Genomic DNA, 26181 nt, shown 5'->3' with positions numbered 1-26181 from the left:
TCCCATGGCCCTGGACACACCAGAAACCTTCCAGGTGAAATTAATAATAATCAAATAAGATGTTGATAGCTTTTTCAAGAATACTTTTGAATATATCCAATAAATGCGCAAAATTTCAGGGCAACTAACTTTCTGAAAACTAGTACGTCTGCTCAAGACAGTGGAGAAGATGTGGTGAAGAAAACATTAAGTATGGGAGTTTGTATGTCATTATTCCATGCCATCCTTTATAATATTATGTTTGGTTATAAACAAGCACACTTTCTGTGTATTTGGGGAAATGGAGTGTTTCCAGCCTGAAAAGACATTTCAAGTGCAAAGAAGCCAAGACTTTATCTATCTGAAAGTCAAGCAGCAGAGATAGATTTCAGGTAACAAATGCTTTCCAGCCAATTAATCTTTTAAACAGTCCTCTGGCTCAGGACCCTGCAGGCCACAATATTGCAGTACTAAGTTGGTATTGCTCGCACGGTGGTTCCAGGCTGAAAGAGTTGTGTCTTCTGCCCTCAACTTCCTGCTGAAATAGCAATGGTACCAACATTACCATGCCCTGTCAATTTTGCCTTCTATCCACCGATCTTTCAATAATATATTCTATGACACAAGACTAATTTTCAAATAGTCTTCCTGACTATTCTTTCCCAACCTTGTATTTGCAGCTGATCATTAGGATCAAAGCACAAACGAAGCCGTAGCTATTCTCCTAATCTCATGATAAACTATCAAATTTTTGATCAGGCTCCCTACAGGACAATTTTAGCAATAACTTCTGGATAAAGTATTTGCTCAATTATTCTATTTTTGTTGTTGTTGTTGTTATAGATCCAGGATTTTATATTGCACCGTACAGAACATGAATATTCTTGACCCACGAATCCAATTTCTTTTGGCTCAGTGTGTATATCTTGAAATGGCTTGGGGGACTGAGCTAACAGGAAAACAATAAATTCAAATGATACAACTGGTATCAGCTTCCTAAGCTGATAGCAAGAATGTAAGATAGCACAACCAAATGCATAGTACAGAGTAAAGAGCACCTTTGCATGAAGTGTTGAACAGAGGGCAAGGCGGCTCAGGCGGTACGTCTGTAGCTTAACCACAAGGCCATCCCTTAAGGCAACTGCAAAATGCCAGCACAAGGGCCTGAGGAGCCTGCCAATGAGGCAAATGTGCCTGATGCAGGAGTGTGTTGTTTCTGGGGCTTATGACCAAACAAAGGGAAGAAGTAAAATGAGAAATGCAATGCAATATACAAAAAACCACCCCAATTTCATTATCCTGCTGTTAGGGGATGAAGAAAAACTGTTAGTCGGCCTGTTATAAAATACATGGTTTAAAGCTGTTGTGTTTTTTTAAATAATGACAGTATAATTTAAAAAAAAAAATAACTTTTGGTGTCTAATTTCTTCATTAAGACTTGAGAAGAGAGAGACATTGATAAATGAGGCTGCAAACTACTGTGCATGGGGAAGAGTGAGTTACATAGATGATATGAAGTAACAGCTAGCACTTTCAATGGTTATTATCATCCTGAAAAGAAATACTTGAGCTTGGAGCCTCTGTAAATTAACAATACAATTGACAGATTATACGACCAGAAATATCCCAAAAAAAGACACAAGAAACATACCCCTCCTCCCCTTCCCTGCGAGAGAACTGCGACATTGCTGACCACTTGTAATGATTTTCAGAGCCTGTTCGCTGCACTCTCAAACAGAAGTGAAGCACTTGTTTGTTGAACTCACCGACCTCATTCTCCCAGTTGCTTCGCTAAAGAGACCATGCAAATTTGCAGTAATTTGTCAGTAGGTTTCCTCCCCTGGCACAGTCTTATTTCCTCACCTTTCACAGGCAGTTCTCTCACCCTCCCTCCATGTTGCTCTGCTCTCTTGGAGGCCATCAGAGAGCTCCTGGCAAATACAGAGATTTCAGCTCCCACCAGCGTACTCTGTTTGTGCCTCACAGATATTCCAAGAAAACCTTAGAAACAAGCTGGATAGTTAAAAATGTTCAAGGAAAACTGGCTGCAACAACCACCTGGGTTCTGGCTCATGGTCAGGAAAGGAGTGTCCAGAGGTGCTGTAGAGGAGCACTGTCAATTTGAGGAGGAAACATTTCGTTCGCTGAATCAGGCATTGGCATAAGAGCAATATCAGCAGTAGTTCAGCAGAGGACTTTTCCCCATGAACCTTCCTTCCCATTCCCAAGCAAAAGCTTATCCAGATAAACCCCAAGCTATCACTGGTATTAACGTAAAGAACTGAATTAAAAAATATATATATTTAAGATGGTCTTACTAAGTAGGGTAAGGTTAAAGTTAACTCAGTACCTCACAGAATGACTTGTGGCACTGAGGTTTACAAAAGTTAATGTCGTTAGCTTTACAACTCAAAATCTTGCTAAAAAGATAATCAGGTTTATTTGCCAAGACCTATTTTCCATCCCTCCATGTGGGCTGGCATTCCTGATACTTTCATTCTACATTAATACCATTTTATATCAGCTGTTGCATTATTTTGCCCCTGGCAGGGACTGGTTGCAAGAATTGCCTTTTTTTTCCCACTTTTCAAAATATTGGCTTATTCTAGTTCTCAGATTTCCCTGGCAGTGTTCATGGAGTAAAGCACTGCTTAGCAGGAGGGATAAGGCAGACACAGAGTCTCAGGGGTAATGCTGACAACAGGAAATAAAAATCAGTTTTACAATCTACACAATATTAGCAAGCCCATTGCCTTCTAGGTCCTGCGGTAAGACACAGGGTGTGGAAGATCCCAGCTGGGAGTCTGAGTGCCCAGCCTGCTCCTGTGCTCAGGTCTGCAGCTTCACCTAGCAAGTACAGCACCGATCTGCTAGCCTGTGTTGGGGATACCTAGCCAGCATGCCCAGCCTCACTCCTCTTTTTCTGCTCCTCTTCCTAGCAGGATCTCAAGCGAACAAACCGCCACCTCTCTAGGGCTTGAGCCTTTTTACTCAGTTTTCTAATTCAAATTACATTGAATGTTAACACACAGTATAAATAGGTGAAAAGGGCTGTTGCTGTTTAAGTCCTCTATCAGTCTCCTGTGGGAGATTAATAATAATAATAATAATAAGGGAACACAATAAACACCCACATAACTACATGTGCAAAATGTAACTGAAAATTAAGTGTTAACGGTATGCATGTACCTGATCCTTTGCTTTGCAAACACGCAATAATTGGCAAGTATCTGCAGATGTGCTGATAGTGCTACTCAGGTATGTTCTGGCTGTCGTACTGAAAGAAAGGTTTTAATGAAATAAATGTCAAGATGATTTCTTGGATGACTGCTTACACTAGGATTTGATCTCTTGTTTATACTTGCTTAATATCCATAAATTATGGCATATGTTTCAGAAGCATGTAATTACACTTGTCATTCTGGGTGTTAGATTTGTGTACTGCAGACAAACTGTGCAGTGATAGATGGCCAGTTCAGACATCATTTACGGCAAGTTAAATCATTTTCCAAAAAATACATGTAACACTGTAAAATGATCAAAAATATATGGAAGCAATGTTACTTTTGGTTTTACAAGTTCCTACCAGCAGTAGAATTTTACTAACTTTGCCTTTCTGCTGGTGCCTACTTAATAATCCTTTGCTTAAAAATACATTAAATGCTGTTAAGTTTTTCTAGGACAAGTCTGTAGCTGCATTTTGCAATTTGCAGTATTACTATCGAGGTTTGTTTACTTGCTTGTTAGAGAGAATTTTCAAGTCACTCATATGATCATCAGCCATACCAAAGTGCAACAATGGCTTGTGTGATGAAATACTGAAGTATTTCTTTCACTTTTTTTTAAGGTAGCAATAAATGTTTCTTAATTTACACCATTCTGTACTGTCATTCAGCAGTAACTAAAGGAAGAGGAAACTTTCACATACCATTTTGCACTAAATTTCCATGAGTCACTTAATGCCCTTAAACCAGCTTCAGACATTCTCATTGCTACAGATGGAAATTGAGCCTGTGCCCATGAGAGAACACTTGGCCCACGGTCCTGAGATCTCCCTCCTGCAAAGCCAATGTTCAGCTGCTGAAGGCTTTCCTGGCGCAAAGGACAACCTGCCACTGTAGGAAGGGTGGATGGTTTTTAACTTGTTGGCTTAGGGTAGGCTGCTCCAGCATATCAAAGCACACATATGGCTGGTTTTTGTAAACCAAAGCAAAGTCCCTATTTGATACATTGCCAGATAAAATGTGATGCTAATAGTAGCATATGCACAAGTTGGTTTGAGGCATAGGACAACTCTACTTCTCCAAAAGTATAGCCACTTTGATCTAGTGGTACTGCATTTCTCATCTCCTCAGGCGCCCTGGTGCACTGCCCAGGGGTGGCAGCTGGGACTGCGGAGCATTGCCTGCTTGCAGGTCTCAAGCTCCCGCCATCATTTTCTGTTCTCCTTGGCATGTGGTACAGTGCAGGGAGTGCAGAATTCAGCTCTTACAAAGTGGGAATAAGTATGTATATGATGTTTCTTAACAATTTTTTTCCCCTTAATCTTTTCAACAGAAGCTTTTAGTAAAATCAATGAGATTCATATATATTGACATCTAACTCCACAACTCAATTTTTTTCAGTCAGTGGATCTGAAAAGTATCCCAGTTAAAGTCATAACTACTGTATTCTTTCATTATAACTTACAGAAAATGTTGGTTGTATGCTGCCCTTGCCTCCTCCAGCCCTCCCCAGATCCTGAGCCTTCAGTTAAGAAATGCCACAGACTTAACTGTTTAGAGAAATTTGTATGTTAGATTTGAAAAAACAAAGGCTTCCATCATAGTCCAATTATTTTATTTCATTTGTCTATTTGATGTTATTTTTATGGTTCATTGTCTGTGTGTTTTAATATTTTAATGGTCTTTAGTGTATTATAGGAAGGTGCCTGGAGCACTGCTGCAAATAGGAGCTGTAAAGTAAAATACAACATTATTTATTGTTATGATATCAGTCTGCCTAAATAACTATAGTATCCACAATATTCACAATAGCCTGAAGAAAGAAAGAATGACAAATATCACTGTCAATAGCTGCTGTGGGAGTGTCTCCCAATTTTCTATATTTAAAATTAAAATCTCTACAGTCCTTCTATAAAGCCCTATGTGTAGAACAAATCAAAAGTAATTACAAGCCTGTATGCCAAGGACAGAAACCATCTATATTTTATGAGAGTATGTAAATAAGACAGTTCATGGCAAGGGTTTTGGACTGCAGACATATCAGCCCTAGATACTGAAGGACCTGCTGGCATTTAGACAGTTCAGAAGTGAGATGGTCAGCCCTGTATAGTAGTAGGAGGTTAGAAATTCCTAGTCTTTGGAAGTCACTAGGTCTTTGTCTGTGATTGATGATCATACATAGGCACTTCCAGAAGTCCACTTGCACTTCAGACTCGCGGCGGATGATTCAGCCATTCATGTGAATACAAGGGTCTGTCCTTGAGGTCTACGTTAAACTAGGCAGCTGAAGACAGGGGTGAGACAAATCTTGTGTTACCATTCTGGCCAAGACTTTCAAACTTCATCTTAAAGATAAAAGCTTGGAAATCCATGGCTAAAGCATCTAAATGAATGTTTCAGTATTCAAATGTGCTTTACTCTTAGGTCCCCCCACGGCATTCAACAGGACTTCTTTAAAGGTTTTCCATTGGTTCTGGTCTCTGTCACCATGTATCTGTCATTTTTTGGTAATTTATCCTCTCAATGCACAAGTACATTCCAAAAGGAAAAATGAGGCTGTAGTAGCTGCCTGTATTATACCTAATAGCCTGGTGGTTAGAGTACTCAGCTGGGAACAACTAACCATTGCGTTATAGGATTTTTGGATGTGAAAGTCTCTCCTGCTGAAGCTGTTCATGTTTTCATAAACAATTAAGCTTCCATTGGACCCACTTGAGAGTAATTCACTGTATAGTCCAGTATTCAGCAAGGAACAGGGATAGGTAAGTTCAAATCATTGCTCTAATGAATATTTAATGAATTTTAGTATAGATGAAATAAAATATTCCCGTTGTGAAAGCTTATCAGCAGTGAATAGACAGCATCTGGCAACAGCAGCATTAACTTGTGTACAGCTGTTCAAAGGGAGAGGAGCGGGAAGGAGTTTTCAAAGAAGCAGATGCACAATTACAAGCCTGTTTTGACAAAGAGTTCTGAGATTAGAGCTCTCCAGAGGAAGTCCTGCACACAGGAGACTGGTGGGATAAGACTTGTTCTGGCAGAAAGAAAAGGCACGGGGTGGAAGTTCAAGGAAGCTAAATTATACAGAGTGCCCTGGCTTCCCTGCTTCTGTGGGGCTCTCACCTTCTGTGACCAGAACTCTTAATTTTACTATAAAGCAGTTTTGTCTGTTGTTGTGGGGACTGGAGTTGAGCTGTCCCATCTCTCAAACTATATTTGATTCCGTGCTCTGAATTGAAAAGAAAGAATTTGCCCAAAAGCCTTGTATAAGCCATGAGTAAACACACTGTGATAAGAAGAGAGGCACCACCACTTAATGAATGGTACCCAAGATTGGCATTTCAAACCTATCACTTCTTTTTAAATTACAAAGTTTCCAAAATAGAAATAAAATATTTTGTTTCGCATGGAATGTAAGTTAGCATTTAACACAAAACAAAACATTTTGGAGAGCTTTTCTCAACAAAATAAAAAAAAAAAAACAACCAAATAAAGAAGCCCCCAAATCCCAATTCAACATGATAGTTTTGGTTCAGATTAAAATGAATGTTTATTTTTCAGCTGTCAAACTGACTAATTATTTGCACAGCCTTGCTCACAATATTGCATTCATGCTTTGAGTATATTAAAAACAACTGAAAAGGAGAAAATTTAAAAATAGGAATCACCTTTTCTAAAAGGTGTGAAAGGCCCTCTTAGCTCCCGATCCACTCCTGATAAGTAAATGTGGCACTTATTGCCACACATCTGGCAGAAGTTGCACTATTCATAGGCATTTTCACTCAAGCTAGAGATAAGCAAACAAACTTTTAATGAAATCAGCATGAAAAATGAAACAAACAAAAAAAATGTTTCCTGAAACACCAATAAATAAACTGGAATAATTGTCAGCTAGCAAGTCGTTTACAAAACTGATTTGACTGTCACCCTTCTTAAGCATTTAAGAACAAAAAAATCCACTCAGCTAAATAGAATGTACATTTGCACACACCTCTCATAATTTTATTTTATCCTACACTACTTAATTTCATGCTTTGTCATAATAATGGCAGACATTCATTTTTCCCAGTCACTCTAATATAGATTGCAGAGATGAGTTTTAACAATTTTAATTTTACTGGGCAATAATATTTTTTCCTGACTCTGGGGCTGTCTTTGACTGTCATGGTTTCCTAAGGGGGATGTACAGCCGCTGATTGCAGGTCAGGCAGGTTTCACCACTTGCTCCAGAGACTGATGACTTGCATATTTAAATCATACAGTGAGTTGGATAATCCCCTTTCATAGCAAAACCCAGGGGAGGGAACTATGTAAGAGGATACAAGGAATCCCTCGTTAAGAACTATCTATCTGAGGTACTTATATATCCCCACCCCTCACTCATATCTGATTATCGAGGAGCCTTTATATTCACAAATCCCTTCGGGCACAGAAGTGCTATAACCAGGGAAGCAGGGCCGGGGGACCCTGGACTTCAGTCCTCCAGAGCCACTTGGGCACTGAGCTCCACGGGCATCAGCCATCAGGCTGAGGACTCAGTTCTGCGTGACTTGCCCAAGGTCACAGAGAAAATCTGTGGTGAAGCAAGACAAAGGATGTAAGGCTTCAATGGGCACTACCACACAGCGAGGGCAGTCTGTCACACTCAGGCTAAGCTTTGCAGCTTGCCATTGAGCCGAGTGATTATTTGACCCATCCAAAAAATACCCTGTATTTTCATCAGCTTTTTACATCTATACTCTGATTTGCTCCTGCATGCCAGAATCAAATATTATTTGATGCGTATGCAAAGACGTAATAAAATAAGTATAACTTGGACAGTGACTCTTCATTCCTGAAGCACAAGTCCTTTGCTATTCAGCCTAAAAATAGAAACAAGGAGAGAAAAAAAAGAAAAAAACAAGCTTTGAAACTTGGCAGGAATGGCAGGAAATCATACCTTGAGTCACAGGGCACTCTCAGCATCTGTTCCAACTGCAAGCTTTTCACGCTCCCATATACAGCACAGCTACCCTCCCTTCATATTCTAGTGTCTGATACTAGCCCTACAGATATTATTCTTTCTCTGAAGTACATCTTGTCTCAAATAGCTTACATATTCAGTTTCCAAAATGCTGTTCAGTTGGTACTGGAGATGTGAACTAGCTCACAGATCATGAGTTTCTGCTGTTCAGAAGATATTTGGCAAAACAGTTCCCAGTGGGCTGAAACGACAACTCTGACTGCATTTAGGTTTTGCAAGTGGAATTGTTTGTAACATGCACGAAAAAAGAAATGCTGGTAAATAAGATAGATGTTTACACTTAAACTTTCAAAGGGCATCATCAAATCCTATCCAACAAAGAAGACATAAACACGTTTTTTTTCTCTCATGTTTCATGCTTTCTAATAGCTTTTACTTTCATTACAAACACTTCAGTTCTGCCTGAACTGAGCACAAAGAGAATCAGCCCTTTTATCCTCAGGACAATACATATTTTCTTCACACTTTGGAAAGTAAATATTGCAGATGGTAACTTTTAAATCCCGTGCTTTGTCATGCAAGGGATCGCAAACAGAACCATCAAAGTTAGGAGTGGAAAACACTGGCTGCTTTACCTAGATTATTTTCCCACTGATACAAAAATGTGTATTTTTTATAATTCTATCCAATCCAATTTTCAGAAAGCTAGGAAGTAGGAAATTTGGAATTTCTCCTATCCTGAACAAATGGATTAACCTTTAGACAATGTACAATAGGGTTACTTCTTGGCAATATTTTTTTCTAATAATCAACCTGTATTTTCCCTCCTGAAACAGTATCCTAGCTATACATGTCTGTGCTCTACTAACTCCTCTTCATCAGTAGAATTTGGAGTGCTATTTTTGTAGTTAGTCCATATTATAAAAGCCACTCTGCAGAGGCATACTTGTGGTGATCAGATTGCCAGCTCCCCCAAGATCAGTGCTGTCCCACAGAAACAAACCATCTCTCTTCCAAATGAACATATCCATATCTCTTTGCAAACTGAGACCAAAAGAGCACCACCGTGACCATATCTGAAAATGCCATGAAGCAATAATTGAGGACCCACATCCACTTTTGCTAGACACCTGTTGAACTCCTGTACTACAATAGAAAGCCTACTGACAGTAATACCAATGGGATGCAATTTTGCATGGACACAGGACATTATTTCCCTCTGGATAAATCCAGTTTTACAGCGGTATAATTCACTGGCTTCCCTGGAATTCATTGCTTAAATGAGACTAAGTGACACAAAAATCAGACTGTTTCCCTTGTGAGTAAACAGCATTCAACAAGCAGGTCCTACCCAACCGGCTACAGAAGAATGTAGTCACTTATGCTACTTGTCTGTTGCTCCTGAACTTGGCAGAAGCCAGATATCTGAATCATAAAACAAGTCGTGCCCCTGCAGCAAGCCTTCTGCAGTCTTGGGATTCCCAGGCCTTCACATTTTCCATTCACTGTATGACACCAGTCTGTCTCCTTCTGCAGGAGATGGTTTTGTTCCCATTTGGTCCCAGACACCATAGCGATGAGCATAGTCTGAATCCCAGGATTTTTTATGCTACTCCTAACGATAAATGAGTTTATTCTCTCAGATTATCTAGATACGTTCTCTTCTCCCACAGCACTGTTGTGAAAGGTTGTTCGAACTATGTAGTCCACAGCCAATGAATTTATGGTAATATAATAATGTAGTAAATACACATGTGCAAAAGCACACATACAGCTCTCCTTTCTGTTATTAGACAGTATGTATTGTTTTCTATAGCAGTGCTTCTCAACATTTTAGCCTATGCTCTGCTTCACTTAATAATTCTTTAACATATCATCCAAATAAGCAAGTCTTGAGACCTCCTGTGACTTCATCTGCGTTCATATGGCACGCCTTCTAGACCGGTGAGTCCTTGTCTAGGTGACAGCTCTCAAGGAAGTCAGCTCTTCTGGAAGGGGATTTTCTGTGTTTCAGCACTATTGATAAAACCAAAGCATACTCATGGCACCAAAAGAGAAAATAAGAATGGTAAGAAAGTCAGCCCTTTCTTCAGCTCTTTTCTTGGGCTTTGTTTTGGAAGTGTCAGGCCAGGAGAACTATTGCAGGATCCACAGCCTCTTTGAAATGTTTCTCTAAAGAATAGCCTAAATATAACTGTGGTGATAACTTTTCACTAAGACCTTAACATTTCAAAGGACTTTACAAATAAAAACCAAAGAAAATTTATCTGAATAAGAGTAACACTCACCGTGGGGGATCATTGCCACCCTAATGCAATGGAGTTGCTTGTCAAAATTTTACCCAGCCTGGAAGAAGATTGTACTGGCATTTTAAATGTGACAGAGCCACTATCAGAGTAAAAAGCTAATGGAAGTTGTTAGGAGCTTTTTGTAGGATTATACGCAAAATGGGCTATCGTCCTTTTGCTACTTTTAAGTTTATGGAAGAGCCATGTGCATAAACGTATCAGAGAAGAAGGAATAAAGATCCTGATTCTGCCTCTACAAATACTGCTGCTACGCAACTAAATGCTGCAGGCACCTCCTATGAAAGAACATAAGCCAAAACTCGAAATATGAATTATTCCAGCTCTGAGAAATCACTTTTGCTCCTGTTTCACAGTCCCAAGCTATAAGAGAAATACAATAGGAAGAGAGCACTCGCAATACCATGGCATATCTCAGCATTGCTATCAGAAATAATTTATTTCAGAGAAGAGTTAGAGCCAGTTATATATCTATCTGAAGTGCCAGACAAGAAATTCTACAGTGAGGTAAAAAGGAGAGACCCTTGTCCCTTTAGGGCTCAATCTCTCAACAAGCATTTCCCTTATTTTCTGTTATGCCCATAGATAGGTCCTACTCATAAGTCGCCCAAACTCCAGCTCTTCCTCCTGCTGACTCACTCATCCTCACGACCCACAGAAACTGAGCCCCAGTCAGAGCCTTGCTTATTCAGCTTGTCCGAAAAAAAATTGTTTGGAGACTATGGAATGAAATACTCACTTAAAAAATAATGGGGACAGTGGTCAAAAAGTAGCTTTTCTTAAGACAAAAAGAGAGACAAATAGAGTGGGGGCAGAGAAATGGAAGAGAAAAGGCGATGAATAAGATACCTCCCGCGGGAAAGTGGGGAAGGAATTAAGAAACTGGCACCACCCTTGCAGGTGTTTAAAATCTTCTCATAAATGTGTACAGAGCCACCAGAGCCATGCAAGGCTTCCAAAGCTGTCCAGGGAGGAGAGGTTCTCCCTGGTGAAAGTGCAAGCATGGATCAACCCATCCTCTTTCTGTAAACGTGAAAGACGCATCCACACTCAAACCTGATCTAGTCCCCCTCTGAAAGCGTTTTACTCTCTCTATTGAGGACACAGGCAGCCAAGGGCAAACAGCCTCCTAATTTAAGGCCTCACTTAAATGCTTAATTGTCCTGTCAGAAGGATAGGGGACATAATATCTTGCTTTTCTGATCTGGGAGCATATGTAGATCCCAGCCCAGAGGAGCATTTTGCTCTTGGCTATTTAATTCATTCATGTGGAATTAGTGTCCTTCAGTTGGACTTTTGTTTGGATGACTATTTTTCTCTGATAAATGCTAGCAAACACAAGGATATACATTTAAGCACTGTAAACCAGTTTAATCCTAAAAGCACAATGTGCTTTAGGGAAAATAATGAGGATGGAAATACACAAACCCACAAAATCTACCAGTTGTCTGTAACACACAACAGTGCCTGGTTTCTGATGACAGTCAGAATGCAGGACTATTCATATTGCACAGCTGTCACTGTACTGAAACAATTATCCACCAAGGAAAATAAAAAAGTCTTAATTTAATTCTCATCGTGGCTAATAAAACTAACATTGCTGTACTAAAACACCAAAACAGCATCAATGATCCTTGCAGCATCTTGGCTTCCCTTCAGTGTGATCCCTTCAGTGGCTTCCCTTCAGTGTAGGAGCAGAGGAGCTCTGTCCGGAGAAATCGGCAGCGACCTCTACACTGGTGAATCCCATCATGTCAGAGCGCATCCCTCAGCACCAGCTCAGCTGCCTGCACCGTTAGACTGCTAGGACAGTCCATAGCTCAGCCATGACCCATGCCAGCCAAGCCTCCCAATTTCCAGACAGGCTTCAGAAGCCAGCATGGGTCAAGAATCATTCCCTCCCAGTAATTTGCATGCAGCCCCATGATTTGGGGGAATAAAGGAGTTTATGATATGGATGTGGATTGTCTGTGTCAGCTGGCCTCAGTGCCAGAAAACTATGCCAGGTACATTTTGTTTACTAGCAGAGACGTAAAAAGTGCCTCCTGTTAACACAAGATCTTTAAAAAAGCTCACTGCAGAGTTTGTGTTTCTGTGCATAAGTGAGCTCTTGCTGAACTGCTAGACTCCTCTCAGCCTTTTGGTCTTCTCATTTGTGAAATTATGACTGATATCTATATTATTTATAGATATTTATATATTATTTATAGGTACTATTTAACAAATAACTCAGGGGCCTCTGTCACGTACAAACAACCCTAATACAGTGGTAGGAACTCAGCAAAACTTCAGCCATAAAAGGGTGAAATAATTCTCTCCACATATGCAGTTTCCTTCATGCGAGGGAAAGATGTGTGTGTATATATATATATATTTATATATAGTCCCAACTGCCCTCGGGGAAATAGAAAGAAAAACAGACTATTGGTCTTTAATAGCTACACTCTCTTTGTAAGGTGCTCACATACTGTGGTTATGGAATGACGTAAAAACCTCAAGATTTTAGACAGCTTCAGCTTGCCTACAAAAACAGGGGAGACATCTCAAACCATTTAACAAACGTTAATCAAGCTTCCAATTGTTCCTGTGAAATGGTTAAATACAAGCAAATCAAAATGACAAAAGAGAAGCACAAAAAGGTCAAGAGATGCTTCTCAAGCCTTGTAGCAAACCAATGACAAACATGGAAAATAATACAGAAAACCAGATTGCCCATTTGCTCTAACCACTAGTTATAGCTCCATTCAGGAATGGGAGAAGACTAAAAATATTAAATCTTTAGAGGAATATTTAAGGAACTAATATACTGTAAAATACTAAATGAATGCATCAAGTTGCTTTTGTACTCCCTTGCCTCAAGCAGCTTAGCACAAATAAAATTTGATGCTAATCAGTCCTAGCAGTTTTCACAGAATCTGAAAACCTATTATTTCCTCTGGCTGCAACTAAAAAATTTCCCAACTGTTTCATTATTGATACTTGCAAAGTATCTGTTGTACCTATAATTTTATCTTGGTGTTGGCCTGGCATTTGCCTCTCTTGACCATAACATATTTAACCTGGTACTGACAGAAGAATCATGGTTGAATTAAAAGGGTTTTGTGCATAATCAAGTATCTACTGCCATGGAAATATAAAGAGATAAAAATGTTGTTTCTATGTAAAAGAAGCTGAATTATGAAAAAAAAAAACAGAAAAAATGAATTATTATAATGGTATTTTCCAGCCAACAACAAGACAAGATGCTCAGGCACTAAACAGATATGTGCTTGTAATAAGCTACAAAAACACTGTAAAATTAAATGGGATGTATTGGCAATGGGTTCCTTTCATAATTAAAAATTATTCAGAAAGTGAAAATATTATCTAGAACAAAAGTAAAACAAATCTGTTCATCTTAAGAGCTGATTTCAAAATGTTTCAGCCGTCTTCTCCCTACTAACAACAATTTTTCTTCACACTTCACACAAGATTTTCCACATATGTTTTAACCACCAAAAAAAAAAAAAATCTTATTTCAAATTTCAAATGCTATGCAGCAGAAAATGTTATTGACAAATGTAGCGTGACACAGTGAACAGAAAACTGATATATTTTAATCAGTGCAGCACATTTTTTATTAATGAATGCCTATATGTTGGTAAAATTCTTGAGCCTGTTCTTCACTTCTTATAAAGTATATGGTAAAGCTCTTCCATTATGGAAAGGCCCTGCAGTCAGACATGGAATAGACTGACTCCTGCATCCCCCTAGAGTCTCTGAAATCAGTAATGCTCATGAGGTGCAAAAATTTCCGTAGATATAGAGTCAAGATCAGGATCTGTGTATGCGTCAGGTTGCCTCACAAAAGTATGCATGTGCTCTCTGAAATTATGTGGTAAAATGCTATTACATTTTATTTGCATCATATTCCCTTCAATCATGAGATGCACTCTATTACCACAATTAAATACATAGCCCTGTATTTATGAATCAGTGAGGTTAGCCTCTGTACAATGGTAATTCCCTTGTTTCTGGGAGGCCTGTCTGCTGTTTTGTGCAGGTCTGGAACACGAGGCAGCAAAAGCACCAAATGGCAGCCAAATGGAAAAAGACCTACAACCAAGCCTAAAAAAAGCATCACCCAGATACAGCCCTGGTAGCTGTGCAAGGCTGCCAGCCAGAGATATACGCTAAAACCCAAAATGAGGCAAGGAAACAACCAAAGCAAATAAGCAAAATCCTGAGGGAACTAATATATTCACTTCTAGATTTATTGAAAGAAACTATCCCTTGCATTTTGGATGGTTGCATATAAAGTCGAAAGAGTAACTCCATAATGTCATTTGTACTTGTACTTCTGAAGAAGTAAATGTGTATGAAATGTGTAAGGCAAATGTGCATGAAGTGAATATTAGTCCCTCCAGACAGCAGCTATTAAAGTGGATTACAGTGGTGCAGCAAGAAGGGAATTTGACCAAAAAGAGGAAATAAGTCATTTAGTCTTGGGAAAAGAGAAGAAAACAGAAGGCAAGGCAAGGCAAAAGGCAAGGCAAAGCAAGGCAAAAGGCAAGGCAAGGCAAAGCAAGGCAAGGAAAGGAATAAAACTGTTGATTAATATTTTGGCTTTATACACATGTACATAAATATCACAGAATCACAGAATCACAGAATCGTATAGGTTGGAAAAGACCTTTAAGATCATCAAGTCCAACCATTAACCTAACACTACCAAGACCACCACTATACCATGTCCCTAAGCACCTCATCCAAACATCTTTTAAATACTTCCAGGGATGGTGACTCAACCACTTCCCTGGGCAGCCTGTTCCAATACTTGATAACCCTTTCAGTGAAGTAAAATTTCCTAATATCCAGTCTAAACCTGCCCTGGCGCAACTTGAGGCCATTTCCTCTCGTCCTATCACTTGTTACCTGGGAGAAGAGACTGACCCTCACCTCTCTACAACCTCCTCTCAGGTAGTTGTAGAGAGCGATAAGGTCTCCCCTCAGCCTCCTTTTCTCCAGGCTAAACAACCCCAGTTCCCTCAGCCGCTCCTCATATACATAAAAGCTTAAGATCACAATTCACCAAGCATACTGTCCACCCATCTCAATTCACATGCAAACCATCATCCCTAGGCTGCTCCTAGTGTGACCTTGGTTGGAAGATGTGTGAAGGTGACAGATGGAGTGTACCAAGGAGTTCAGAAATAGTGTGAGGTTTTTAGATCAGAGGACACTAGCATAAACAAATGTTTCTCTTTTTCCAGCAGATTTTAACCATTGACATGAGTTATTCAGACATTAAACAAGTAGAAGCTTTGAATACAGGGAACATAATACATGAAGTAAGATAAGTTACCGAGTCTCTTGTTTCCTCCAGGCCAAGTTTTGAGAGACCGGGAACAGCCCAGATGCTCATGAGCATCAGACAAAGCAGCTAAAGGATACCACCTGGCTGTGCTTGAGCACCCTACAGGAAGCCAAAATTTCAGTGAGACAAAACCAAGGAAGGGTGTAAGAGTAAGATTTTGACCAATCAAGTCAACAGAAAGGTTGCCTTTTTGCTAGCGAGAGCTGGCCAGCTGAGACAGCCAGCCCCTCAATACGTCCTACCAGCCAAACAGAAACCAACTTGGCAGCAGGATTTCCAGACTGAAAAAAAAACCAAATGCCAAACAATGTCACTTTCTGTTACCCACAGGAAAGAGCAGCTCCTGGTGCACCAGAAGAAAGGAAAGAGGCTTGCCCATGCCTGTCTGTCCTGTTTCTACAGTCACTGCCATGGGAAATGCTAAAAAACTGTCAAGGCCCTGAATGCACCAACAGGCTCTGCAACAGCCTCCCTTCCCCAGCCCTGGATTTGGCTCCATGTGTTCAAGGTAATCTCCGATATGGCACAGATACGTGACCCCAGATCCGCCCAGGAAAACAGCTAAGTTGTGAGGAAGAGCAATGAGAAGCCTCATCAGCACCTCTGTCCACCTTCTTTGCTTTGCAACTGCATTTCAGCTCTGGCCCTTGCCCTTGGCTCCTGCTTGAGATAAGCTGCTGCCCTTGTATCTTGCTGACCATGACCTTGCCTTGCTGAAACTGACCTTGCCTTGCTGACCCCAACCTTGCCTTGCTGACCTGACTTCCTGGCTGACCTTGGACCTGCCTCACTACTATGGACTTGTCTGGCAATCACTGGACTGTTCGCTGAACCTGGTTTTGTTCTTCTCATTCAGGTGAGTCTGTGAGGTGACTGCTCTTTTTACCTTGCTGTCCCCTTGGCTTCTGTCTCAATTTCCCTTGTGAGGCAGCCCACTACTGGTGTTCTCTGATAAAACCAACTTGAAGCGATGAGCCAGCAACCTCAAGTGTCCTGAGATCCTCGAAGAACTGTTTAAATGGGTAGCTACTGTGTTACTACCTAGCACAGTCCTTCTGTGCTCGTCTCTGAAGGCCCTCTCCTTCTTCCACTATATTTGCAGCAAGACCACCTCCAAGTTCTGAAAGCTTAATAAGCAACTGTTTCACACAATCTTTTTTGCATCAAGGACCACAGTAACATAAGGCAAAAAGCAGCCTCCTTATGATAATCAAGGAATAACGGGTCCACTTTCAAAAAGTTAATTCCTTAAACAAGTGTTTCGTGTTTGTGAAGTGCCTCTGAAAGGTCTAAAATCATCAACAGGTGAAATTTAGGCTGTCCAAATTTGGACCTTAATGTTTTGGACCTACTAAGGGCAGAAAAATCACCTGCTAAGCAGTGATGCACCTGGAAATTCACAAAAGGAGAAAGGACAGAGAAGAAATCAAGGTGAGCCATTTGACCAGGAGAAAGGCTATAGATCAAGGTCATTTTCTGTGGTGCCCTCCTTGCCCTCTTCTCATGAAAACACTTAGATAAAAAGATACCATGACTATCAGTTTATGCTATCCACCAGGTCATCAGATAGGACTGTTGGCCTTTATGTTTTATGTTGTAAAATCAATAAAAGAAAGAAAAAAATGGCCAGAAAAAGAAAAATAGCAGCATGAAAATCCAAGCTGCTGAGCATACTATTTCTCAGGCTACGTTTGTTGGTCTATTCACATTGAGTGATATAATATACTTCTCACAATTTCATCACAGATTAAAATTTCACCGGATAACAATGTTCTCAAAAAAATATGTAGTCCTGACATTTAGAAACTTCAGAGTAGACATTAAAGCAATACTGAACTTCAAATTACAGGTTCAACTTGCTGAATAGAACTGTTAGACAGAAATATGGATGAATCACACTCATCCTGGATATAATGGAAACAGGCATTTGCATGATGGTGATCACTGATTTCAATGAAAGTATGGGCATTTACACCAGCTGAGTGCCCAGCCTTGCCATATACCAAGATACACCAAACACAATTTAATACCTGGAGCCTTTGTGAGCATGGACCAAGGTCCTGGCCCTCAGCTGCAGCGCTGTGGGGATGCATCAGCTGAGAATCTCAGCCCACATTTTTGGTCTGAGTACAACCCAAACTAGATTATACTTCTATATTTCTGGCAAATGACCCTTAATTTCCTAATCCTCTTGACTATAACCATAGTGAATGATTTCTATAGTGCTGCTAACTGAGGGACTTATCCAGAAGCCTGTACTCATGCAGAGATAACAGATCTACTTCTGAGAGGAAGGTGTAAAAACAGACTTCAGATGCAGGTCCAACATCAGACATTAAAGGGTATAATTTGTCATTTTTTACATTATTAAGAATATTTGTGCAGGATCTATAATTAAAACTAAAAGAGATGTCTCCTCCTTTTGCCAGCAGCTGTGTTACATCAATTAAATGGGTAAATAAGATCTTTCCCCAGAGGGGATATCACGTGACCCTCTATTGATTAAGACTGCAGTAGAACGTTATTTGCAATCTTATTGCATAATGGAAATCAGGAGGTAGCTGTCATGGTTTCAGAAGACAAATTGCTGCTATCTTAGACAATTCATAGGCCTCTTTCCTTCTTGCTGCTCTTAATTCACAGTTAATGCATGTCTTACAAGGCTTAGTTTCTTAAATCAGTCTACGGCACTGTATTCAACTCAAAAGTGGGTGTAATTCGTAGTCTACGTGGCCCTGCATTATGATAGGTATTAAAGTGACCGTTCCATCTATCATTACTTCAGAACTATGCATTATTTAATAGAGTAACACAACTTCAAAAAAAGGATGTGAAATTAAAAATAGACATGTCCCGCAGCATGCATGATTGTTCCCAGCAAAGACAGGCCTTCCCCACCAGGCACGGCTCCAGAGGTGTTCTCCATATACAATATTTTTAAGTCTTAGCTCAGTTTTATGCACTAGATTTTCACAAGCAAAACGTATGGCTGGAACAAGTCTGCTACTCTCAAACCTGTGTAGTAAGTGCAGCTAGGGATCAGTTTTGAGATTGTAATGAACACCTGACCACAACCCAGCAGACACTTCGCTCCTCCACTGAACTGTAAATCCATCATTATGCCCTTCATGGGAAAACCAGAGGGAAGGACAAAAATCTCCCTTTAAATGACTGAAACATTCTTTGCCAATTTGAGAAACCTTAAAAAAAACAAAAAACAATCTTTCCTTACTTCTAATCAATCTCTCAGTTACAACAATTAGAAAACAAGTGCAACACTTTTCAAAATACGTAACAGCAATATTTAACATTACCAGTGTCTTCTCCACCAAAGTCAAAGAAATGGTCTTTAAGTGGTCTTTGGTGGCTGTGAAGTTGTAGGACATAAGGCAAGATTTCTGAATGGAAGGAATGAGTCTGAATAACAGTGGGCAGTAGGACAGTAATAGATTCAGACAGAAGTTACAGTCGTTCTGTGTGTAGAAAAAAGTGCTCAATTTACCATCATCTGTTTGCCTTTGCACAGGATTAAAAATTAAATGTCTTCTGCCTGATCTGTTCCAGCTAAGTTGATTGATTAGAATGTGTTCATCTTCCCATCTAAGTTAGCAAGTTTAAAAGTGGCAGGTTTACTTTTCCATTATTTATAACGCCAGAGCTTAATAAAGTACATGGAAGGAAATGCCAGTAGAACTGTTGTCCAAAAGCAATCTCTCACAAAGTGATAACAAAGTCTGCAAAAAAATATCTCCTTGTAAAAAATATGGAGGAGGTTAAGATTTCAAGGAAATCAAAGATATTTCAGTACACTTCATTTGGCTAGACATGCACATCAATAGCACTAGATTATTACTGGCATATCTTCCTATTTAGGGAAATTATCTGGTCCTCCTACAAATTGATTTGTATTTAAACCTTATATTTCATCCTACTGGAAATTCGGGAGATCAATCTCAACCTAGTCTTGATGAGCATAAACGCTCAATATGGAGCAAATGTGAGTAGTAAAAAAATAAGGATACAAATCCCTAGAGAATTAAAATGTGCTCTGGTTACTCAGAAATTCAAAAAAGGCATTTGGCACCTTAAATTAGGGTTTATAATCATTGCTCTTTTTTTTTTCCTTTGCTTTGAAAGGGCAAACCAGTCATTTCAGATTTCTGAATCTAAAAAAGTCTTTTCTTTTTTGAAAGGTAACACAACACAATCACCTCATTTCATTGTGCTTGAAATTTAAAAGAAAGATAGAAAACATTCCTTACCTTAAAAAGTCTTAAAATATTTGCGACCATAATGGATACAGAACTTGCTGCAGCACCTATCACACCTGATATCTTGTCTGGCTTAGTGAAAATAGGTGGGTCACCATTAGCACACTTCACATCTGAACCATCTTTTTCTATCAATGCTTGCACAAATGTTAAGGATTGCTCCAATGCATAAGTGTCCCTGGAACACGTATCAAGGATCCGGACACCTAAGGTGATATTGGCAAGAAGATCAGGGTCTTTATTAATCTGATCAATTGCATACAGCATTGCCTCTAGTCTGTGGATCCCTTTCTCCTTCTTGAGCTCTCCACAAGGCACCCCTCTATCCCCTTTTGCATGGACGGGGAACAGTCCTCCCAAGATGATGTCCCCATCCAGTCGGATGGAGTGGGCATATTCCTGGCCATGAGTTCTTTGCATCAGGGTGAGTATCCAGTAGAATTTGGCTGTTAACAGGAAGAAACAATGGCAGGAAACTAATCGTTTTCCTTCATATACCATTTTCTCTGAAGACTTTGTTGCTATCCAGTATCCAGCTTTTCTTCTTGCTAAAGGATGAGGCTGACCATTGGAAGCTGCACTTTCTGGAGGCTACCATCAGTGCCCAGTAAGTAATATAGAACCATGCGGCAGGTAGAAAAAGGATCTCAACAGAAGTACATAAAATGTGTTTTACAAAAGAAGTCCACCGATGTCATGTGTTGATCAGCTTTTCCAAGAGGTGATTTTCAATTGCTCTTAATTGATGGTGAAGTGTAGAGTAGTATCTCTGGTCCTGATGCTAAGAGGAGGTCAATAGCTTATGTCCTTGTATTTTGCCCTGCAGCTGAGGTACTTCTGAAAAAGACAGTGAGAAATACCATTTAGTTCAGCAGTTTTATACCTGTCACACAGTGTATTCACTTTTGAATATGAGTTACATGGCCTAGGTTTTACTTTCGATATTCTGTAAGGGAGTAACTCTTGGCCTTCTGTGAATTTGAACACCTGGCTGCACTGTACTACAAGCTGGGAAACTGATGATACCAGCAGAGCAAAAGCCAAATCAGGGGAACTAAACTTAGCTTGGTGTTCAGGTTCCGACCAGTAATTCATATTTACCTTCGCATTGCACAACATCCAGAAACAGATTTGATCTGTAACACATTGTATTTTCTGTTTTGCTGTATCATTCTGTTCCAGCCTACAGGAGTGCAATAACTACTTACACTCTCACTCGCGGAGAGGTTCCATTTATGACAATGGAGTAATCAGGGCTCCTGAATTTAAGTACGCTCTTCAGCTGCTGCAGTACAAGCACATTCAATTCATTTGGATATTAAACTGATTATTTCTCCAGTGGAATTCACTTTTTTCTGGGCTTATTATATATCTAAAATGCCTTCTAGATAATTTCTAACACTAAATTATTTTTATGAAAAGGTAGCTGATTTCTTAAGCAAAAAGAGCAGAAGGTATTCTGTTAGGAAACCAGCTGAACATCCAGTATTCCCTTTTCAACATTTTACTTGAGCTGAGGTCCAACATTAACAAGGTCTCTATTTTCTGCTTGCATTTGGACCACATTAAATAGGAGCAATGTTGTGCCCCCACTGACATCTGGAGAAGTCCCACTGATTTTAATGAGATCAGGATCTCAGCCTACATATCTAAACACCTGACTGACTGTTATAAATATCTCCAAATTGCCCCCACTTTAATTCTCAAGTGAGTGGCATTTATTTATTTCAATATTTAACAAAATTACATGTGCCTGAATAAATTTTTAGACCTCTGAGGAGAAGAGATAGAGAATGAATTTTACCTAATACTAGATAGGCAAACTGTGGGCAACTGCATTTAAGCCAGTCTCTCAAGGCACCTGTTATAGGCTACGGAGAGCAATGGACATCCTAGGGTGTAATTCACCTGATCCTTTTCTTTTAAAAAGTTTTATTTATTATTAAATTGATCACATTGAACAAGTGCCTACCTCACTACCTATACAGAAAATCCAGGCAACAGGCTCACTTTGTCTCTAGTGATCTGACTGGTTCCTACCAAAACCATGATCAAATTAGAAGACAATTATAGACAAAACTAGAAGACAGTTATAGACATCTATACTGTTTTTCAAAGAGATTTTGAATTATTTTCCACAATATTTTTATGTATTATGTGGTAACAAAACTCAAAATGTGGTTTGATAATGCTTTAAATTGATTGTCTTCTTACATTTATTTTGTTATATGTTTTTCTCCAAATGATAATACTAAGCTCACAAAAGCTGAATAAGAGTTTTTAAATAGTGGCTATTTGAAGACCTGAGAAAAAGATTCACAATGGAAAGTATTCTATTGAATGTGAAGGTATCTCACTGTGATTTGGTAACAGAGTAACACCTTGAAAATGAAACATATTTAATGGGTGTGAATAAAATCACTGCAATTGAGAACAGCAGCACACAAGACTTTCAGTGCCTCTTAACATTTAGTTTTGCTTGAATTTGGCTCAGGGTTGAATCTAAATGAAAGTCTGTGCTGGTTTATGTGATAATCCCATCGTTCTCCTTTGGCTCCTTTTGGGCACATAGTTTACAAATCTGAGCAGGCTTCAGCCCCATGAGCCGAACTCAGACTCAGTCACAAATGGAAGAACTTGACTAACATCACCGGGTGAGTTGATCCAGCCCCATGGGATGTTTCTTATATGGCTCGTGCTATAGAGAAAAGATTGTATTCACTATTAACTAGCCACAACTGTCTGCTGTCTTGACTGCCTTCATAGAAAAACACAGTTAAGGGTTCAAAACAGTAAAGAGTAAAAGTTGTAGCTACACCTAAAATAGACACAGAGGCAATTTCCTTTCTGGTTCCACAATGAACAGCCAACTCATTAGCCTGTGCATGTATGTACAACCCACATAGGGAGCAATTCTCTGACACAATGAAAGATAAGACTGCTCTTATTTAACTCTGTACAGAGAACAAGAAAGCACCATTGAAAAAATGAAAATATTCATGAAGGAAAAAAATGCTGCTTTTTCTCTTGCTCAGCCTCAGGTCAACTCCTTACAGCCAAAGAATCCCCAGAAATTAAAGCAACTGTTAGTCTTTGTACAAATAGTGATGAATTCAACTACTGCAACCCAAATTCCAACAACAATGGAGAAGCTACAGTGAGCCCAATATCCTCAGTCCAATACCTTATCTGGAGCTGACTGAAAGTCAAATGAATTGATAATAAGCATTTTTCAACATTATAGTCTACATAAGCATTAATTGCTCTGCCTCAGCTTGCATGTTTTCCTGAAAAAGTACGTTTCTTTGCTGCAAGTGTCCACAGCTTGTCTATAAAAGAGAAATAAAATTTTAAAATGTTCTTTTTAAAAATTTAAGACCTTTTAGTCTTTTTTTATGTTACCTAAGTAATAAAAGCTTCTATTACACTGCCTAATTTATTCATGCCACACTGCTTTTCATATATTGATTAATATTAACTTTTACAGAATGTTGTAAGCCTGTGTAGCTAAGCAGAAAGCATCTGATCTAAATGAATTCCATTTTTATCAATGAATTTTAGTGAAAAAGCATGGGCCTCTGGGCTATAAAAGCCTGAATGAACTTTCCTCATGTGCAAAGATTTCATTCGAAGTAAAACGCAGTCCTTTTCCAATTGACCATAAAAGTTTGAATTAATGCAAGTATATTCTCGATTTGCCAGATTCCCCACTGTAGTAGTTGGTGTTCACTAGAAACATGACTTCAGAGAAGAAATTCACACATTTCCCCAGCACAGTCCAAGAGTAAGTGCACCACAAAGCCTCTCTTCCAGTCACCTTGGAATACATGCTTCTCTTGGATTTAATTCATTAAATATATCTGGCATTATCAGAACATATGGCTATTTTTAAAGTCAGTTTTTCAGCACAAACCTCCACTTGTTCTGCTAGAATATATCTTTATTTTTAAACCTAAGGAGGCGGGGTACTGCAAGACAGGGGACATGGAAACTTCTGCATGTAGTGTCTGGTTCTGAAATTACTTCCTTCATAAAATCATTCAGTTTTATGAGATATGTGGTACTCAAGGGTGGGTACTTTGGTACCATGTTGCCAGAGTCAGTGCATCAGCACGTGCCTGGACCGGTCACTATTCCAACCACTGACTCATTGCACTGAGAGATGGGCTCATTACGGGAGTTCTTTATGTTAATGAAAAGATCTAAATAATGAGCTGAGAGTGACAGATAAATACTTCAATAAATATAAGCAATGTCTGTATTTTGATAACAAGGTTCCTGAAAGAGCCACCTTCAGCTGGCACTGAAGTCATGGCTGAAATCATACAGAAAGATTCACTATGTTCACCTGGAAATATTGTTTAAAAAAATCTCACAATTACAGACAGCTGCAGGAGCAAGGAGTCCTCTCCGCAGCATAGGCAGGAAAACATGATCACTGAACTTCATGGAACCTTTTTTAACTGACATTGCCAGCCAGACATACATGAACCCTTTACTGAGGGACAAAAAAGGCTATTTAGTGGGGGGAAAAAACATCTGAGAAAAAGTATTTAAAATTTTGTTTGAGGCCAAAAAATTCATTTGTCATTGCATTTGAAGCATAGTTGGAACTGCACTAAAATAAAATGAAAGCAATATTCTGTGAACTAGAAAAGAAGGAGTTTTAGGGTGAAAACCCATTTCTACTTTCACAAAATGTCAGATTTTCCAATCAATGCAAAACTGATCTGGTTTTACTGAATGAAAAAAAATAACAGCATCTTCCATTATGAAGTTCCGAGGGGAAAAAAATTGCAAAAATGTGATTATTTTGACTTTTTACTACTAATATGTTACTTCTGAACTATCAAATAAGAATTATCTTGCTAACATTCATTTTAGTGTTCATAAAAGTTGCCTCTTTCTCCTGCACAGCATTCAGCGATGAACAAATAGCTGAATTCCCACACAGAGCAGGTAAAGAGTTGCCACCTGCATACAGTAACCTGACATATACAGAAGATTAATGGGTTTTGCTGACAACAGAAGGGAATTTGGAAAACCTTAGGCCTTGACTTCACAACTCCTAACTTGCAGGAGAATTCTTCACTGATGTAAGTAGTCTTATCTACCTCAGCTCTTCTGTAATGATTTGCTGTGCCCCTGTCACAGAGGTAACCTTTACACAATAATCAGGACTTCAAGGCGAGTCACCCCCAGCATCTCATTTACAGGAACTATTTCTTCCTAGTGCACCTTGAGAGAAATGTCTCCACTCAGTCTGATCAGTCTCTTTTCAAATACCCCAGAGCACCTGCCTCCACTTTCTACCCTGCAAATATCCATTTTCCAAACAAGCTAAAAACCAGCACAGCTCCTTCTGCCAGGGTGAGACTAATAGGAGCTTACAATTTTTAAAAAGGAAACAGCATAAAATATTTTCCTCTGCCCTTGCCTCGTCTCACAGCTGAATAAACCCCATCAATATTAACACCTTTAGAGTTGGGTTCACCTCTGGTCTGGCAAGTGATGATCAAGGAGATTTTCCCAGGCAGCCTAGGAGAGCTTTCTCTCTTGTTTTTGTTTTCGTTTTACCCTCTTCCACCAGTCTCCCGCTCCGCAGCCGGCACAGCTGGGTTCAGAGCAGGCGCTGGTAGCGCAGCCCAGTGCTCTGCGAGAGGGGCTCTGCCCCGAGAAACGCAGCCGCCCGCCGAAATCGCCCCGGGGCATCCTGCAAGAAAGTCCCCCCGTGTCCGCGCCCGACCCCGGCTGCGACCCCTGCGAGCGGCCGCGTCCCCCGGGAGCCCAGGTCGCGGCGAGCTCCGCACCGCACCCCGCGCATCGCACGCCGGTGCATTCCGCACAGCGCTCCGCACCCTGCGCACGGCACCCGCGCATCCCGCGAATCGCACCCTGCGCACGGCACCCGCGCATCCCGCCGGCACTCCGCACCGCACCCCGCGCAGCCCGCCCGGCGCTCCGCACCGCGCTCTGCAGCCCCCGCGCGGCTCCGGCGCGCACCGCCGGGAGCAAACACCCGGCCACGCACCGGCTTTCCGTGCGGCTCCTCCGTGCTTTCCCGGCTGCCTTTCGGCTCCTA

At 40.1% G+C, this 26181-nt stretch overlaps 1 protein-coding gene and 1 long non-coding RNA gene across 3 annotated transcripts in view; one reads left to right on the top strand and one right to left on the bottom strand.

The window, feature by feature from the left end:
- The window catches only part of GRM8 (glutamate metabotropic receptor 8), a 341574-nt gene extending 320974 nt beyond the window's left edge, over positions 1 to 20600 (bottom strand). Inside the window, exon 1 of the mRNA XM_072868969.1 lies at positions 20091 to 20600. Coding sequence (XP_072725070.1) covers positions 20091 to 20600 — 510 coding nt within the window. The remainder of the gene's footprint in view (positions 1 to 20090) is intronic.
- On the top strand, positions 16168 to 25130 carry LOC140655015 (uncharacterized). 2 transcript variants are annotated; one of them, XR_012043610.1, is made up of 3 exons: positions 16168 to 16336; positions 20612 to 20706; positions 25017 to 25130. It is a non-coding gene; the product is annotated as an uncharacterized lncRNA (long non-coding RNA). The 2 variants fall into 2 exon arrangements; XR_012043661.1 differs by lacking the exon at positions 25017 to 25130 and adding an exon at positions 23062 to 23195.
- Positions 25131 to 26181: the final 1051 nt, after the last annotated feature.

Source organism: Ciconia boyciana, chromosome 1 (assembly GCF_034638445.1).
Source record: "Ciconia boyciana chromosome 1, ASM3463844v1, whole genome shotgun sequence".
NCBI classification, from domain to species: Eukaryota; Metazoa; Chordata; class Aves; order Ciconiiformes; family Ciconiidae; genus Ciconia; species Ciconia boyciana.
This window is presented reverse-complemented; position numbering and strand designations above follow the sequence as displayed.